This window comes from Aedes aegypti, chromosome 2, assembly GCF_002204515.2.
Source record: "Aedes aegypti strain LVP_AGWG chromosome 2, AaegL5.0 Primary Assembly, whole genome shotgun sequence".
Lineage (NCBI taxonomy): Eukaryota > Metazoa > Arthropoda > Insecta > Diptera > Culicidae > Aedes > Aedes aegypti.
This window is the reverse complement of record NC_035108.1, coordinates 19703413-19723169: the sequence shown is the minus strand read 5'-3', so window position 1 is coordinate 19723169 and position 19757 is coordinate 19703413. Positions and strand designations below refer to the sequence as shown.

General features: G+C 38.3%; 1 protein-coding gene across 17 annotated transcripts in view; it reads left to right on the top strand.

Moving 5' to 3' along the window:
* Nucleotides 1-19757, top strand: part of LOC5571223 (potassium channel subfamily T member 2) — a 716145-nt gene that overhangs the window by 574181 nt on the left and 122207 nt on the right. For all 17 annotated transcript variants that reach the window (XM_021840115.1, XM_021840117.1, XM_021840125.1 and 14 more), the window contains one exon: nucleotides 5140-5338. In XM_021840115.1, the coding sequence (XP_021695807.1) occupies nucleotides 5140-5338 (199 nt within the window). The remainder of the gene's footprint in view (nucleotides 1-5139; nucleotides 5339-19757) is intronic.

Here is a 19757-nt window from a genome sequence, read left to right as displayed (position 1 = left end):
CGCGCCAAACTGTATTGAGAAGCGTACGAGCGTAATGAATGATTATTGTATGTTTTGTCTGGCCGTATCGTGCGCCTTTATAAGGCGCACCCATTGAATTTGTAAGAATGTAGTTTCTTTCGTTTCTCCACCGAGTAGGCATGCTGCCTCTCAGTGGTAATAAATTTGTTGAAGTGAAGCCGTTCGCTTGATTTGCCGTCCGTTGTATCGTAAAAGACACAACGTAGGAAAGACGTCCTGGCCGAAACAACATATCTATATAAATAAAAATGGAATGGTGTTTGTATGTCACGAAATGGGTAGAGAACGGTCCAACGGATTGTCACAACTCTTTCACTGTTGCATTTGCCAAGGGTTCCGACGTGTTCGTACGTAGAAAAAGTTTAGGTAAGTCTTCGAAATAGTAGTAAAAACGGGTTTTCTTTCGTGTTTCATTTTGTATGAGAGTTTGCATGTCATTTTTCAACAGCCTACTTGATGGCAAGACGAAGTTTGCCGGGACCACTAGTTAACAATATATTCATAAGTTTTCAAAGAAAGTGGATCTTGAGATTTGATCCTTCAAACGTTACCATAATAATTGATTGTAACAAGAACTTCCCGTGTGGCTTTCATAGAGGCTGTTAGCTTTAATACTACATAACGTTGCTGATGAAGGGCACACAAAACACCCAACTGACCAATGGAGAGTGGTCCGATTGACGAAAAGCTTCTTCTGACTGGAAAGGAAAGGATGGTTTACTGTGTTACACTCACAATGCGTGTAAATTACTGCCGCCGTTAGCGCACGGTTATGAGGCCCACAATAGAACACATTTTCCTATGGGAAGCGTGCGGGTGGTCATCGGTTTTTCAGTTCTGTCGCCTAAACGGTAAAAGATACCACTTTGGCGTCTATGGACGAAAGTTAGAGTATGGATTGATGAAACAAAAAATATTTTTTTGAAAATTTTTCATGATACAGACGATAGTTTTTTCGCTATTTTTCCGACAATTTTCTCCATGGTGAAAAATTTTCCGAGAAATGTTTTTCTTTTAATATTTTTAATAGATTTTCTTTCGTTTTTACTAAAAAACTTTTGTTCTACGATGCATAGTTCAGGAGATATGAATTTTCAAAGTTTGAGGTATATAGAGAAATCGTGAAAATTGATCTAGAGTTTTCCGGGAAAATAGGCCACTATAATTTTTTTGAATTTCACTTTTGGTCATGTATCCACAAGCTCTACCTCTGGTGAAAATTTCATGCAAATCGGAAAACCTCCGGCCCAAACCTGTCCGATAATTTGAAAAAATGCCCACAATCGAAGAACTCTTCGCCAATTTGTCAAGAAGAAGTTCGCCAAGTTGCTGCACTCACTGCTACGGTTGAGAAACTCCAGAAGGAGGAGAAAAAAGATGCAACCATCAAAAAGCTTCGAGATGGAAAGGAAACCAAAACCATACCCGCTCCCTTGGTGATGTCTATCGCCGAATTCGAGAAGAAGAGCGCTTTCACTCTTTCTTCTAACGAAGATACTACATTGAAAGAGTCTATCACCCAGAAAGTGTCCATATGGATCGAAGAAATGAAAAGTGATATCCAGAATTGATATCGAATCCATTAGTCGTTGAACCTTAAACTGCCACTACCGGCACCCGTTCTCACGAAAAGGAGGATCATGTCGTACATAGCGCAAATTTTCGATCCACTTGGCCTGGTGGGACCGGTCATAGTCGTCGCCAAGTTGTTCATGCAGCGTTTGTGGGCGTTGAAGACCGAGAAAGGAGATCCATACGAGTGGGACCGTCCGCTCCCAGCACATCTGCAAAAAGAGTGGAAGACGTTCCACGGGATGCTCGACGCCATCGCCACCCTCGGAATTCCACGCTGCGTATGCTTGGCCAATCCAACCTCGTTCCAGTTCCACTTTTTCTGCGACGCCTCTCAGAAGGCGTATGGAGTTGTGTGGTGCTGTTCTGGCGTCCAATCTTTACAAAAAGGTAATCCAATCCATCCCGAAGTCGGCTCAAGTGTACCTGTGGACTGATTCGGCCATTGTCCAGCACTGGTTGGACTCGTCGCCTGCCCGATGGAAGACTTTCGTGGCCAATCGGGTAGCTCACATCCAAGAAGCTACCGCATCCTGTCATTGGAACCATGTTTCCGGGACTTGCAATCCAGCTGATCCCCTTTCCCGTGGCGTTGATCCGGTCAATATCCAGCAACATTAGCTGTGGTGGAACGGACCAGAATGGTTATCCCTGCCACCATCTGAGTGGCCCATAAGTGAACTGCCATCACGGATGTCGGAATCTAGAATACATGTGGCTATGGTAGTACCAACTGTTCAGCCGATACTCCAACTTCAGCATGCTTCGTCGTTCCATCGCATACTGGATGCGATATTTTCGTGTCCTGAAGGCAGCCTCTAAGAAGTCCACGATCGAACCGTACGAGACCCTAACAACAACCGACTTCCACGAAGCAGACATTACCCTTTGCCGCCTAGCTCAGCGTGCATCGTTCCCGGACGAAATGTCCAGCCTACTTTCCGGAGAACGCTTCCCTATATCGTCGCCGCTGAAGTGGCTGAAGCCGAAGCTCGGCAAAGAAGGTGTTATCCGTGTCAGTGGAAAACTCGGCAGTGCTGTCCTATCCGATGATATTAAACACCCAATTATCCTCTCATCCAAGCATCCGTTGTCCTCTCTGCTGGCCACGAAATGCTGCTCCACGCTGGTCCCCAGCTCATGCTCGCCACGATTCGCCAGAAATTCTGGATCATCGATGGCCGAAACTTCGTCCGCCGTACGTACCATCAATGCCACAAGTGATTCCGCAGCAAACCCGTCTTGGTGCAGCAGAGCATCGCCGATTTGCCACGATCAAGGGTCATGCCGACCAGAGCGTTCACCGTGTGCGGGGTCGATTACTGCGGTCCCATCTACATCAAGTCTCCGGTGCGCAACCGGGCTTCAACTAAAGCATACATCGTCATATTTGTGTGCTTCGTAACCCGTGCCGTCCACATCGAGCTTGTTTCCGACTTATCCACGCCGGCTTTCCTAGCCGCCCTCCGCCGTTTCGTCGCATGATACACATCGACGAATATTCGATCAAACTGAATTTTTAGTTTCTAATACACGTCGGAGCGAACAAGGCGCAAGTATCGGTCGCGTGCGGGATTATAGAAGTACAGTGAAGTTCTAAGAAGATCCGATTAATTCCGTTAGAAAAGGTGCATTAAACAGTGCTTGGATTAGCAAACAGTTAAGCAGTGAAGTGTGTGGCCCATTTTTAAATGCTGCTATCAGTTTGAGCCACAAATAATTCGGTGCAAGACAGTCGAACAGCCAGCGAAATAATTATTCATCTCCGGTAGAACTCTCGTACGCAGATCTTCTGGGCCGTCTACAGCGTAGACGGTGGAAAATCCTTCGAAAAGGAATTGGTATGCCCCATCACCAGGTACACTCCCGTGCAAAAGTTTGGGTTCACCCCCTCAAAAACATGCAAAAGTGTTCTGTCCATATCTCTGTGATTACACGTCCAATTAAAACTCTTTAAGTCGCATTCGAAAGGCAAAGAGTTTCAAAACGGTACTTGCTAAGATATTTCAGATTATGTTTTGGCCCAATGACACCCCCGGTGACGGTACTAGATAACGTTATTATGGGTCCTAAAATGCACGACGTATTTTTTATAAATATAAAATTGTTGTCAGCGTTTCAATGATGTGTACCACTTGTTTGATTTTAACTTGTCCAAAAATGTGTTAAGATTAAGGATTAGCTTTTAACAATAGTCTGTACGATACTATTTTAATGTCGAAGACTGTATACAATACAATAAAAAATTGAGAGCCAGATCAAACCTTCTTTACATGGGGTAACATAAATATTGCAGATGGCGAGAATTTTCAAAAGCCATGAAAAACAAGCCCAGAAGTTGGCTTAAGTCAAAAAGCATGATTTATATGCGGTCCTGTGTTTCAACTTTTGATCTCATTTCAATGCAGCAGACACCTAATCCCACTAAAGTCAAATACTAGGTATGTGAGCTGCTGAGCTTTCCAAATCGTTTTAACAGGACGAGTAAACATGGCGTCTATTATTCATCACGTTTTCCAGTCAACTGCCAGAACCGTCTCGGCTGCTTTTATGGGTTTGCTTCTCAGTTTGTGTGACCCTTGTCTTCCTCCAAAAGCCCGGATGAATAATTGAGCCTGGTCGGATACATATTTTATGGCACCAGAGTCGACCTCTCTCTCAGGACGACACCAGCCGCTCGACGTTTGATGAGGTGAAGACATCAAGAACGACCCGTAACGGCGGTGCAAGGCCGAATCGATTTCAGTAGGATTAACTTTGTTGTCTCGGGTTTTTCGAGTAAACTTTTCAATTTCGGTCCATTTACGGTGCTGCCTAAAGAGGCATCACCATCATCGACGCCGCACTATGGGCCGAAGATCAACATTTTGCGACAACATTCCAAGCACGTCCTTAGAGAACTAAAAGTAACCTAGGATTTATACAAAATCTAGTATATGTACGTGAAAAAATCGTGTTTGCAGTGATGCATTTTGAATGAAATTAAAGATAATGCCGTGTTTTGCCGGAAACTCTTAAAGATCGCAAATTTACCTGTACAAATTCTGAACATAACAGTTCAGAATTTGTACAGGTAAGTTGTAAAATGTAGTATTTTGTTAACAAAATGTTAATGCAAGCTTAAATTAGTTTTATCACATTAGGATGATAGCACAGAACACCTAAATATAAGAATGTATGTTTGGAATAATGAAAATAAAGGAGTTTTGAAATTTGATCTCGAAATTCTCAACTCTAGCCCATAATGCACCGAACGGAAGCATCAAATTAACGGAAATGGAGCAGCGTGCGCTTGTCTATTTCCCCAAACCCCAGTAAATAAGCTCTGTTCATGAAAACTTGAAGAAGACTGATCATCTCCTCCATCTGCTACTAGAGCAACGCCTTAATGTGGCTCACAAACGCGACTGTAATCAATTTACGCCGATGGTGGCCCCCTTGTTCGAATTAATATTTTATGCGATTCTTCTTCTCTCCGGGCTGCCTGTTTCATCGAAAGTAAATTAATTATCCGCTTCCGTTTTTTTCCATCCTCGAAAATCCAAGCTACGGCTGCAAGGTTGCCAACAAGACGGAGTTCCTGGACTCGGCCAAACTGACGGAGGAGGAGTTCCAGGAGAATCCCATCATCAACTGGGACGCGATCCTCTGGGTGAACCGCTCGACCGAGCTTTGGGCCGTGCAGCTGGTTCTGGCGCTCATTTCGCTCACCGAGTCGCTGCTGATTGCCTACCTCGGATATAAGGTGAGTTACCTACTTTTTTTTCTATTTCATTTCATGAGATTGAAGTTGAATAGGGGCGTATATGTATCATTGTATCACGTACTGTTTGAAGGCAAAAGTTAATTCCTAGCCCTTGAGCTGAATCGTGGGGGCAGTAAAACTTTCAGTAAATGTTGATTCGGTAGGAAGTTTAAATTGTACCTAGAAGCTTGGGCTTGTGGGGTGGTTTCACAGTTAATTAAGTTTAGTCTTACCGATGGAGTGTTTTGAGTTAATAGCAACTTTGATTTTAATCAAAGAACATGTTTCTAGGAGCAACCTAGTGGTACTGACGGGCAAATTAATTTCAGGATACTTATTCAATGGCCTGATGTCTTGCACAAAACAATAAAATTGTTCTTCATGATTCGGACACATTGCTTCCTAGAATCCGAAAAATAAAACGCAAAAACTTAGAACAGACACGATAATATTTATAATCACAGTTCATTTAAGGTTAAAAATAATGTTAGACAGATTTCTAGTGCTTTAACATTCATTGAAAGTAGAATTCAAAGAATTCATCATTGCTGCACTTATTGCAATTATTTGTCGAGTTTTCAAATCATTCACTGATTGACGATTTAACGTAGGTAATAATTTACCAACTATAGTGATAAAAACTTCAATGAAAAGTGTCAACGATTCTAGGCTTTGAGGTTTGAAGTGCTAATTTCAGAATATTCCAGGCAGTTCTATGGTGTTCCAGAATGGACAAGAACATTGTTTTAATGTCAGTTCAAACAATTTTGTTGATTCTATGCGGTTTACTTCATTGAATAGTTATGAGCATATTGAAGAGCTTCATCTTCGTTGGTCTTGGGCGATACTTCTTCAGTTGTACGGAACGTCTTAAGTCCTTAGGTTTCCAGGTCGTTCTCTATAACATACAGCTCTCATATTCGTGGCCTTCCACAAATGTGTTGACCTGTATCGGGTTTCTTGCTTGTTTTTGCAATGTGACTCACCCACAGAAGTCTGCCGTATGTTTTATGGCACTATGAGCACTGCCGTTCTACGCATATTTGCCCCGCGGTTCATAACGTTTACACAGACAATGGGTCAAGTAGGCGTAGAAGTACAGAGCATGTATTACACTGAGACGATACTCGCAAAGAAGGTCTTCTTTTTCTGTGATTGCTGAGTTTTTTCTTATTCCAATTTGTGTTTATACCAATCATGCGCAAGCCGTTCAAACGCTCACATGGACTTCTCAGCAAAAAATGATTGCGTTTGCATCACACCGCATCATAAATGGTCTTTTGAGTGAAATTTCATACCAGCAAACGTAGCAGACTTTAGAGATAACTAATCTTGTGTCTATATTTATCAAATACTTTGGAAAAAACTGCTTCGCCGACTAAGGTTTTTAATAACAATTTATTTTGAATACAATACTTTTCACTATTGCAGCCAGAAAAACGGTGGGCTGTATTTGACGTTTCGTGACAGCGGAATCTGAGCTGCATATGACGTTGATATTTTTCCTCTTCGCGAGTCTCTCTCAGTTATTACATACATAAATAAGCGTTCAATACTTTACTTTTTTACACAAAGATCTGAAGACCTATATAACAGGTCGTTGGATGATGAAGATTATTGAACTCAACTGTACCGTCAAACGGGGCTTCTTTTGACATTATTTCCACATTCTTCAACTTTGAGGATTTGTAGCTCTGTGAATAATGGATAGATGTCGATGATTCTTGCGCATATTTAAGTTGTATTTGTAAGTAACCAATGTACAAAATATGAGGCAAATCCATCAATAAATAAAAAAGTTGCTTGAATAGTAAACAAAAAATGTGTCCTTCAAGACAAAAAAGGGGCTACTTTGGACACTTTTAGAAATTAATACGTTTCGATAGTATAGTCATCATAAATTTCAAACTGATTCTATTGATTATCGTTCATTGTGATGTTTTCGAATGTTTTTCAATTATATACATAATATAGAAAATTGTAAGGCTTGAAAAAACTACACATACCTATACAATACTTTTCACAAAAACATGCTATTCATAATTTTTAGTTTGCATGATATGTTTACTTCCTTTTAAATGTCAGCTAATAAATAGCGACTTATGCTTGATTGTTCAAGTTGATGCAAACGAATTGTGTAACTACCAAGTACTGCGATGAATAATTAGCTTTGCACAGAAATATTCGTTCTGATTCTTAATGTTATATGAACGATATGTAGAAGAATCTAATTAATTCCTGTAACTAAAAGTAATGTTTATTCCAAATACAATGCATGAAGTATAAGAATAATGATTCACAAGATCATAAACAATAATAGTTTGCTTTTGTTTGATGCATTTTGGCTCTTAATAGTTATGGGATGGCGTAAGAGTAGTTTATTTTAGCAGTTGAAGGATGCCATTGCTTTGTATAACAGATTCATGTAAAATATGACTGAACAATATTTTTTAAGGATTATGTTGTGAGTTTACTGTTTATACGAGTTGAAATATATATGTTTTACAATTATTTACTTTTCTTAATCCTTTGTTTATTGTTTATTGTGTTGTAAAATATAGGAACCAACACTTGATAATTAAATATGAGTCGTAAAATTAAGACATTTGATCATTTATTTTTCTAAAAAAACAATTTTCAACATAAATTTATCACAAATTTCTTTGCATCTTGACGATTCGATAGTTTTGTGATGTTCCCAACAACTTTCCACGTTATGTGAAAAATTCATACAATGTTTACATAGCAAATGTTTTGTAGCTTGTGAATATTTGTTTGGACTTTTTTGATATATTTTCTTGTTGATCCTGTTATTGTTGATGTTGTTCCAAAAAATATTCATGCCTGATTGTTGAACATAAATTGATTAATAAAAGTGCTGAAGACACAAAATAGCTCAGATTAATATTTATGCTGGAAATAAATCCAAAACGTGAGTGTCCAAAGTAGCCCCCGGAATCAAAAGTAGCCCCGTCTGACGGTATATACAGAATAATTTCATAATTTTACTGGCAATGATCTACTTATACTAAAACATTTAAACTAACGAATGATTACGCTAGTAGATCTATTAATCTGTTGACCTTTAGAAAAGTAAGATATGCGTTATTGTTTGGTTTCATTGAAAGCTTAAGTTTACTTGCCTCTTTTCAAAATCAATACTCACATCAAAACTCTCTTAAGAAGATTCTACTCCATAACCCAGAATTTCCCATAATCGAAAACTCAAGCCCGAAAATATTCTTCAATATGGTCGGCGTTAAGTCAGAATGGACCAAGAACAAAACATCGGAAAATTGGATTATTCTTCCATTAGATGCGAAATTGACTTACCTATATTTCAATTTGATCAGGTTTGATGGATGCTGTAATTTGCGAAATATATGTAACAAATTTACTTTGGATGATTACAAAAGTATGCAGTCAGAGTGGATCAAGTGCATATTTGGTAATAACAGCGAAAATAATCTGCGCGCTGATGAATGCAAGGAAATGAAAGACATTTCAAAAGATTTGTCAGATTTTTCGACATAAAATGATTCTTCTTCTCATCCATCAATAGAAATTCATAAGTATTCTTAATTCAATGCATTTGATTTTGATTTTTGACCATTTACCATCTTTGGATAGGTGGTCAAAAATTGAAACAATTTCTGTGCAAACAGAGTGAACCAAGTGTTGAAAAGCAATTAACTGAATGATTATCGCATTTTTTGATTCGATTTCAAAGTCCGATAGAAGTTCTTGGTAGTTTTACATAGAATGTCTTAAAACCCGCATATTGGACCAGTATATTTTGGCTGGTACTCAAGGTTTTCACATTGTCCACTCTGACTGAACACATATTTGAATATATCTGGTCTGACCCTACAAAACATCAATTTTCTAGTCACTGATTTCAAGATTGAAGATATGGGTTATTGATACAGATGTCGAAGGATGTTGAATATCTATTAATCTTAGAGATATGCACACAGTTTGACCAAGCAAGCATTAAATGATTGTCATTTTCATGGAAATAGTTCAGTCAGCGTGAACCCAATCACTGAACGGTGGTCTTTAGTTAAGTCAGAATGGACTAAGTGCACATAGTCCACCAAAAATTCGTTTTATTAGAGGTTTGAATTGTATTTTTCATTATTATCACTTCACATTGTATTTTTTGAAAGTAACACAAAGATAAGTAGAAATATTGAACCAAAATTTTTACGAGTGCAAAAATTACAAAATTGTTAGACTTTGAAGACATTATAAAAGGAAGCCATATAGACTACTTCATAAGTATTTGTTAAACAACCAATTTTATCAAACAGTGATAGTTTTTGTGAGAGAGAAAACATATCATTAATCCAATTGTAAATCCAAACTGTCGCAACTAAGACGCAAGCAGTTGCCGTCGCGAATATTTGTAGGAGTGAAATTGGAAGTGAAAATGTTTAAGCACATTCTCGCGGTTTAAAAGTGCGGGAAAAATTATTTTATTAAACTGATAGAAATGCACGAATGTATTGTTTCTAATGAAATCATGTGAAAAACGGAGGTTCAGCAGATACAATGTATATGCACGAGCCAGCTGTAGTAATTTCACGCCATATCCAAGTAGGTAAGGAGAATTTAATTCGCATAATATGTTTGCATTCGATTGCCGAGCCAGTTGCATGGAAAAGGGGTAAAAGTCGGAAGAGGTGCGGCAGGTGCGTCATATTTGGCTTCGCTTCATAATGTCCTTAAGCCCTTTTTTCTCAAAATATGAAAAATGTCACTTGATTCACCCTGATTTAACGCCGACCACATATACTTGCATTTCGATGTACCAATGAGTTGCATGTAAGGTAATTTGAATCGGGATCGCCAAACTATATAGAATATTGTGCTACAAAAACTAATTTGGTTATATGATGAAATTGGCTCCGCAATGCCTTAAAGCACTTGAGCCTGTGAAAAATAAGTGTCAAGTGAAAATAATTGTAAAACATTTGAACATGCTTAATAGTATTAGAATTTATATCTTATCAATCAAAAAAAAAAAGATTATGTTTCTACGGTGAAGTAGGCTTTGGTGAATAAATCCTAATTTAAGTAGGCATCGACTTAGCTTAATGACTTACAGTTTCCATGACGCAATAAACCATTGAAAAAAGAACAACTCAATCTTATTATTTCCTACAAATGGTTCAACCTCTAAAAGGGTGAAACTCAAACTTTTGTTGATTTTGGCATTCAAAACAACGACCGGAAGATAACTTGGTTAGCCATTTTTGAATAAATTTGAAATATTATATATCTTCTGATAATCACGACCAATAAAAACCCAAACCAATGATTCGGAGCTATCTTACGGGAAGAAGTCAGTTCACTCACGTAAATGGATCAAGCAGCTGTAAAAGGGCATTGACGGTTGGCGTTCCACAAGGTAGCAACCTCGGACCTTTATTGTTTCTCCTATATGTGAACGATTTACCAAAACTTAACTTGCATGGAAAGCCTCGGTTATTTGCGGACGACACCTCGTTGTCATACGAAGCATCGGACCCAAATAATATAGTGGATCAAATGGAGCAAGATCTCGTAAAGCTCCAAGATTACTTTAACGAAAATTTGCTGTCTTTGAACTTGTCTAAGACCAAATATATGATGCTACATTCACCTCGTCGCAATATCTCACCACACAGAGATTTGATAGTTCAAGCTATCCCTATAGATAAAGTTCAATGTTTTAAGCATCTTGGTTTGATGATTGACTCAAAGCTCACATGGAGTGATCACATAAATTCACTCCAGAAAACCATCAGTTCAACGTGTGGCATGCTATGGAAACTTTCCAAGTTTTTACCAAGGAACGCATTGTTGACGATGTATCACGCATTCGTTCAATCAAAACTGCAATATCTTGTTTCGCTTTGGAGAGCTGCAGCTAAGTCCCGGTTGAAACCACTACAAACCATTCAAAATCGTTGTCTGAAAGCTGTGTTTAACTTACCACGGCTATACTCCACGGCAAATTTGTACGAAAACAGTCCTGCTTCAATATTGCCTGTGTCTGCTTTGCGAGAACTGCAGTGTTTGCTTCAAATTCACAATCAAATGTACAACCAGGAAATGCACCATAACCAGGATATAGAACGAGCTTCACATAGATACTCACTACGAAATGCAGCATTCCTACTAATATCGCGTACCAACACCGAGATGGCTAAGAAATCGGTTTCATACTTCAGTAAAAAATGTTTTAATTCTTTACCAGAAGTGGTGAAGCTTGAACAAAACACGAATAAATTCAAGCAAGTTGTGAAATCCATGATAAAAGCTAGAGTACACCGGTACATATTATGATTCGTAATGTACACTTTGCCTGGATAAACACGAAATCGACAATTCCTGCTCCTCCGCTGCTACCTCATTGGTGTACCGTGAACAAACATCGTTCGTGGCATCTTCATTCGCTATCGGCCGGGAAGAAATTTCAGTTCTTCCAGGTAAGAGCTGGTATATGTCTGGCCGAAGTCAGTGATGCTGCGCGCCTAGTAATGTTGAAAAACCGTTCCAGTTCTTGCTTCTCTGCTGTTTCTCTACAACATCTTCAATGCCGCACCGTGAGCAACCGTTCATGGCATCTCATCCGCTATCGGCCAGGAGGAAACCCCAGTTCTATCAGGTAAGAGCTGGTATATCTCTGGCCGAAGTCAGTGAGGCTGCGCGCCTAGTAAAGTTGATAAACCGTTCCAGTTCTTGCTTCTCTATAATCGCTTCAATGCCGCACCGTGAGCAACCGTTCGTGTCATCTCATCCGCTATCGGCCTGGAGGAAACCCCAGTTCTATCAGTTCTTGTTTCTCTGCTGCTTCTCTACAACCTCTTCAATGCCGCACCGTGAGCAATCGTTCGTGGAATCTAATCCGCTATCGGCCGAGAGGAAGCCCCAGTTCTGCCAGTCACTGCCACCAACCACCTCTGCCCTCCATCAGCCCACCATCGTAACACATCGCCATACGTTAAATTCCTAATTAAGATAAGAAGCTTTTAACATAAGTTGAAATACTACACTTCCTTAAAAGAGCAACTATGCTCACTGGAATGTGTATTGCAATGTATAAAACAAAATAATGAAAAGATGAGGAGGTTTTATGCCTGTTGGAGGAAGATTCTTGAAAAAAGATCACCTCCAATGGGCTTTCGCCTGCTCCATAAGAGAAGAAATAAATTAAAAAAAAAAAACCATCTGAATGTTTTATATGGGTACAGATTAGTTCTCACTAAAATCTTCAAACTCGCATTACATGCTATTTATCATCATATAGAATATGAACGTGAATGCTCCTCTTTTGTACGTATAAGGCCTTTCCACGACATCTTATACAGTCGACTCCATATCTCGATGTTCTACATCTCGATATCTCTCCCTATGTCGATAATTTCTTCGGTCCCTTCAATCTGCATACGATTTCTCTCTCCATATCTCGATATCCTCCTTTTGGGCTTTTCCGTGCAATCAGGGGATCGCACGCTTTTTAATTTTTTTCTTGGCGAACGTACACAGGGATTTTTCCGTCATAAAAAATGCAGGCAACATTTGGGTTATCGCCTTTTTGTTTCTCACATTTCTTGGCTTGGGCGCCATGACGATAGTGGAACCAACAAATCCATCGTCGATTCTTCGGCTGCGATGGCGTCGATGATCTATGGCGTCCAGAGGATCGGCTGTGTGAGCGATTTCGGTTTCGCTGACGATGTTGGAAGTTTCCAGAAAGGACTTGTTCCAAGCGTTGGGATAATGCTTCGATGCGCTGCTCCAGGTCGGCACGTTGCGGGGTAGTAGATGACTGGACTGCCGAAATTTCATTCCTCGGGGCTTCCATGATTTTGTCGGCAACCTTCGCTTGTTCGTCCAGGGTGGCGGTTGGCATGGCGGCGATGATAGAACGCACTGTTGTAGGCAAAGCACGTAACCACAAATTCATCAGCACGCTATCAGTGCATCCTTTCCCGCCAAGTCGACGCATTTCGGACAAAAGGATGCTGGGCTTTTGATCACCGAGTGTGATTCCAGATAGCAAGCTGGTTAACCTTTGTGCTTCCGATGGTTGGAAGTGAGCGATCACCGCGGCTTTTAATGTTTCATAGCGATCGTTGTTGTTGGCGTCATTACACTGCGCTATTGTGCTATACACAAACTTGGCGCGCGGACCGAGTGCAACAATGACGGCGTTGAATTTTTGTTTGTCCACTTTCACTTGGTTGACGCTGAAGGCCGCTTCTAAGCACATGAACCAGGTGTCGATGTCATCGGCGTCGAATTCCGGATATCCGATTTTTGCGATTATAGTGGGTTCACTCACTTTGGTCGCGATCGACGACGAACCGGGAAGGCTTTGTTTATCGTCTTCAGACATTGTTCGACGACGGCAAAAAGTTCACACACTAGTGGATTTTGGTTCACAAAAGTGGCTCTGAATTTTCGCAAACGCGGCGGATTTTACGAACTTTCTGCTACGGGGCAGAAGAAACTCGCGACTTTATGGTACCGATCACGTCGGGGTCACCAAAATTTGGGGTATTCCTTAGCTTTCCGATTGAAAGGGATGCGTGTGGTCGGTACTATGGTCAATTTATTACTAAAATATAATTTACATTGGATCGATCATATGCTCTTTAATGAGCCTCTAAAAGAGATGAGTGTAGCTACTGTGTATTACATATTGTGAGAATGAGTGGAATGATTTGGAGTGTGTGTGGTATGATTGAGTGATTGAGGAGCATAGCTGTGTTACGCCACATCTCCATATCTCGATGTGTTCCTGATGATTTTACTTTCCCAATTTTCTCTCCATATGTCGATATGAATATTATCAAAGGTTACTAGACCAGATTGAAGTGATTCAGAACAGTTTGTAAACTCGCAATGAAGTTTATTTGGTTATTATTTTCATAGTAACGGAGTTATTTTCAATCTAGTTTTCATTAAATTAATGTTCTTTGTCTCGATCTCTCCCTATCTCGATGGTCCCTTCGATATCGAGATGTGGAGAGGCGACTGTACGTAAAATTCTGCACATATAAGAATCGCATAACGCAAAAGATAATTTCGATATACGTACGTTCTTCTTCTTCTTCTTCCTCCTCTTCTTCTTCTTCTTCTTCTTCTTCTTCTTCTTCTTCTTCTTCTTCTTCTTCTTCTTAGCATTACGTCCTCATGTAAAACAGAAAAGAGAGCCTGCTTCTCAGCTTAGTGTCTTATGAGCACTTCAGCACTTCAGCACAGTTATTAACTGAGAGCTTTCTTTGCCAGATTTGCCATTTTCGCATTCGTATATCGTGATGCACGTACGATGATACTTTATGCCCAGGGAAGTAAAGGAAATTTCCATTACGAAAAGATCCTGGACCGACCGGGAATCGAACCCAGACATCTTCAGCATGGCTTTGCTTTGTAGCCGCGGACTCTAACCACTCGGCTAAGAAAGGCCCGTACTTTCTTATTGTCTGCGTAAATAACATGTTCTGAAGGTCTTAATCAATCAATATGGCAGAAGAGCATGAAGAGGCCGTAAATAGTCGTTGCATTAATGCGAAGCTTTCTAATAAGGGTGAGTAGAGTAGGGTATCTGGTAGGTTCGAATCTCTTCAGCCAAGAATCTTTTTTCATTGGAAATTTGCTAACTTTCTCAAGGCATAGGATATTTTCGAAGTAAACTTTATATTATTTTTTTCAAAAACGTTAAAACATCTACAGAATTCGATTTTTTTTTATTAATTGTGTTCTTAGTAAGTAGCTTCAGAGAAACAGTGTAATTTCTGTCTATGCATGTTCAAAGTTTAACACAGTATACAGATAATGCTATGTGTCCATTTTCTTCAAAGCCTATTTTTTGCCTTGGGGATAAACCCTCGGAGCATCATCAAAAAAAAAAATTCTGAAAAAAATTGAAAGAATGTTTTGAGCTCAAATGAAATTAAATGGTATAAAGATTATAGTGCAGAGATTTTCAGCCTTTATGGCTGGCGGAGCACTTTTTGAAATAAAATTGTTTCGCGGAACACCTGTTCTTCATTGTCACTCTGTTCGGAATCTGTATTTTTTCACACAGTTTAATTGACCAAAGTTTAATTGAGATTTGATTTATTTGATTATTGATTTTATTTCAACGTTGAACTACGACAATTAGATATAAGTGAAACTTTAATTGTTTTTGTTGAATCTTTCAAAGTTCATGGCTTAAAAATGGCAGAATTGCTTTGGTTAAGAAATGTTCAGGCTTTCGTTGTAAGTTCGAACAACTGAGTGAGTGTTAGTAGCGAAGTATTTCTTTTTAAGGCCTCTGTCTGAACGGGTTAGACATAAGCTCAGTTCTCTTGAAAATATTCATAATATTGATGAAACTCGACAAATATTTCTTATTTTGTATCACTTCGTCGAAATATTCGATTATTATTAAAGTTACATGCACCTCAATTTTTTATACGAGCATAAGCATTCCAACAAAAGTTTCACATCCTGAAAGTGTCATAATATTCTGTCGGAGAAAATATTAAATTTCTTCAACTTCAAGGATGTTTTTCAAATTAAATAGAGAAAACTCATTTTTCAGCTGGCACTGTCACACACAAAATGTAAGGGCAAACTGTAGTTCACCATTGTTTTGAATTTCGGCCAAACGGTATTCGTCCAAATGGCGTTCGGCCAAATGACCCTTTCGGCCAAATGGCGTTCGGCTAAACAGCGTTCGGCCAAACAGCATTCGGCAAAATGACCCGAAACCAGTTAGTAGTTAGGCTCAATAAGCCATATTAGGGTAAACGTAATTTTTCTTATGTTTGGATTAAATTAAATGAACTCAATTTTGCGTAAAACTTATCCAAAATGGGAACCTTAGAAATGTAGCAATTTTGGGTTATTGAACTCATGTCTGGTTTTGTGTGAAACCGGCTCAGGTTTGAGTAATCGAGCGTTTTCGATGATACAAAGTATTTCCGGATTGATCCGTCTACTAGATGTCGGGTTAATGTCCACTTAAATTGTATCCGATGTTGGGTCAATATTGGATTGACATTGGTTTCAAATCTGCTTGATGTCAAGAAAAAATACACAAAATTCCTAAAGGTATTCCGTCCAAAGGCAGGGTTGTGTATTAGAGGGTTAACGTAATAACGAACTTGCTCTAAGGTGAAGATGAATCGAAGCCAAACTTCAAATTTTCAAGAGCACGGATCTGAAGAACCAAACATCCGTTTAAGCTGAAAACTTAATCGATTGGTCCCTAGCTTCAAAAACAAAATTTAAAAATCGATTTTCTCCAGAAACGCAATTTCGATTTTTTTTATTTTTGGATATGTTTTAGGGGACTACTTATGTGATTTATTGCACAATGTTTCAAAATGGAAGAATCATGGACAAAAGAGTTATGTATTTTTAAAAAATTACAGATTTTGAAAAAAAATCGAAATAGAGGAAAACAATAATTTTTTATGTGATTATTTGAAAGTACAGAAAAATTGCAATCGAAAAGTATCTAAGTAAATTTTTTCTAGGTTGCATCAATTTCGAGATATACTCATATTTATATAAAATTTTCAAATAAAAAAGTGAAATAGGCCGTTTTCAAACATATTTCGTGGTTCTCCATTCCAGAAATATTTTATTTTGATTGAGTGAATCGCAGCTGAATTGTTTATTGTTTGATCAAAACCTATATACTAAAGTATTTTAAAAAATATGCACGGTAAAAAACATATAAACGAAATTTTCAAATGAAAATTTGAAGTTCATTGTTCTTAAAAACCGCAAAATTGATGTATTTAATTTTTGGGTATGTTTTGCAGCATATTGTTTGTAATTTCTTGCACAATGCCTCAAAACGGAAAATTTTTGGATGAAAAATAAATTATTTAAAAAATAAATAAAACGAATTTGTGTTAAACGATATTTTTGTTGCGTTTTTTTTTTTTTGAGTACAGAAAAATAACTATATATTTTTAAATATGAAAAAATTTCTATCGAAAAATACTCAAGTAAAATTTAGCTGAGATGCATCACTTCCGAGATATACACGGTAAATCTAAACGTGGCATTAAAAATGTGATTCTATCACAACGGTGTACCTTTGGTCCCCAGGGCTAAGCCCGGCTAATGGGTAAAGCCTTCTCATCGCGGCAAGATCGTACAACCATGGAGAAGGAGTTTGTTTTTTTTTTTGTTCTTTTTCTTTTATTCTGTAAAGCCGTCTTCAGGGTTGTGTACTTGACTTGACTTGGTTTGTGTTGTTGAAATCAAAACAAAATTTTCCGGAATGGAGAAACACGAAATATGCTTAAAAAGGGCCTATTTTACTTTTTTTATTTGAAAATTTTATATAAATATGAGTACAGTCATCTCTCCCTTACTCGATATTGAAGGGACCATCGAGTTAGGGAGGTATCGAGTTACAAAACACAAAAGCAGTGTAACTGCGTTTCAAGGGACCATCGAGTTAGCCATGAAAACCAACTTTTACTATGGTGCTTTAACTCGATATCGAGATACGGAATATCGAGTAAGGGAGAGTTAACTGTATATCTCGAAATTGATGCAACCTAGAAAAAATTTACTTAAGTACTTTTCGATTGCAATTTTTCTGTACTTTCAAATAAACACATAAAAAATTATTGTTTTCCTCTATTTCGATTTTTTTTTCAAAATCTGTAATTTTTTTTAAAAATCATAACTTTTTTGTCCATACTTCTTCCATTTTGAAACATTGTGCAATAAATCACATAAGTTGTCCCTTAAAACATATACAAAAATAAAAAAAATCAAAACTGCGTTTCTGGAGAAAATCGATTTGAAAATTTTGTTTTTGAAATAAAAAATAATCTGTAACTTTTTTTTACCGTGCATATTTTTCTCCATATAGTCCTAAGCAATACCTACAACTTTGTAGAAAATCTCAAATCGATCGGACAAACCGTTTTCGAGTTACAGTTTTTTAAAGATTTGTCATGCATTTTCCGATACGCCCTTCTCAAAAATAAGGCGAGGTTCAAAATGGCGGACTGAAAGTGCATAATGGCATTTTTGGTCATAAAGAATCTGTATGCAAATTTTCAGGCGATTCAAAAAATACAAAAATAATCGGGTTTGCGAAACGGCGTGGAACCGCTCTATGGGTATTCCACTTTTAACAGCTTGAATATTTATTATTGTTCTAGCACGTTGAAGAAAATTTCACGGTTTTTCAGACCCACGTTGTGAAAAGTCGCAAATTAGTAACATTGTGAGTTGCAGATGATTTGAAGCTATTAATGGTTATGCATATTTTTGATCCATTTATCAATGCTTCCAAAGATTTCAACATAAAAAACCATTATGATATTTATGAAAAGTGTTTGAAATTTAACACGGTGAGCATTATTTTGAGTAGTATGTGGTCTTTTGATTCTGTTGCATGCTCCTGTAGGTTGAGCAGCAGAATAAAGATCGAAGATGGATTACCAACTGGTGAGCTCGTTTCATGCTTATGATAATACATTTTTATAATGGATTGTATCACCGACCAAAAATGATTCCCAGATATTTTTCCTCCTTCACTCATAAACACTTTTCCCGTGGTGCAGAGGTATTCTCGGTCTCTAGAACCACAATCACTCAACACTCACTTTCCTTCACCTTCTCAACTGACTGTAAGGACTTATCCGGCGCAGTAATTTATCAATAATATGAGATCTGCCAAAATGTGGAAAACCCAATCCCTTATATATTTGGATTGACGTACAATTCTTATCAGTTCCGATCAATCACGTAGTATCAACCATTGGCATGTACAGTAGAGTGATGCAAATTTCCCTATGTTTAAACGATTTTAATTATGGTAAATAGCATCCTCCCAAAGTTTGAAGTAATTCGGGAGAAATTTGACTGTGCACACGCCATTTGAAATTTGTATGGAGATAACTATGGAAAACGCCAATCTTTTGTGTTCAACCTACTATCTCTACGTCACACTATTTTAGGGAAAAGTGAACAAATTCTTCTAATGTGAAATACTCCCAGCTACAACTTTGCCGAAGACCACTCTTTGATTGGACCTCAGGATAAATTGTTATTCATCATCATAAAGTTGGTTTGCTTGTATCATGCTTCACCAACTGTTCTGCAGGCAACAGTGTGCTCCTGGCGGGCATAATAGATCAAAGTACTCCAGGCTACTATGTTCTACAGCAAGAAAGCAGTGTTGCTCTGAAAGTAATTGGATGATCATCTCAGCATGATTTAGACTTTGTTATCAATAATATCAAATTATTCTTACGTCCCATCGAAATGTGGTCTTCGGCAAAGTTGGAGCTGGGAAATTTTAACATGAGATGAGTGTGTTCACTGAGTGAGGACTGAATACAAAAGGTTTGCCTTTTCCATAGTAATTTCCATATTAATTTCAAATAGCGTGTGC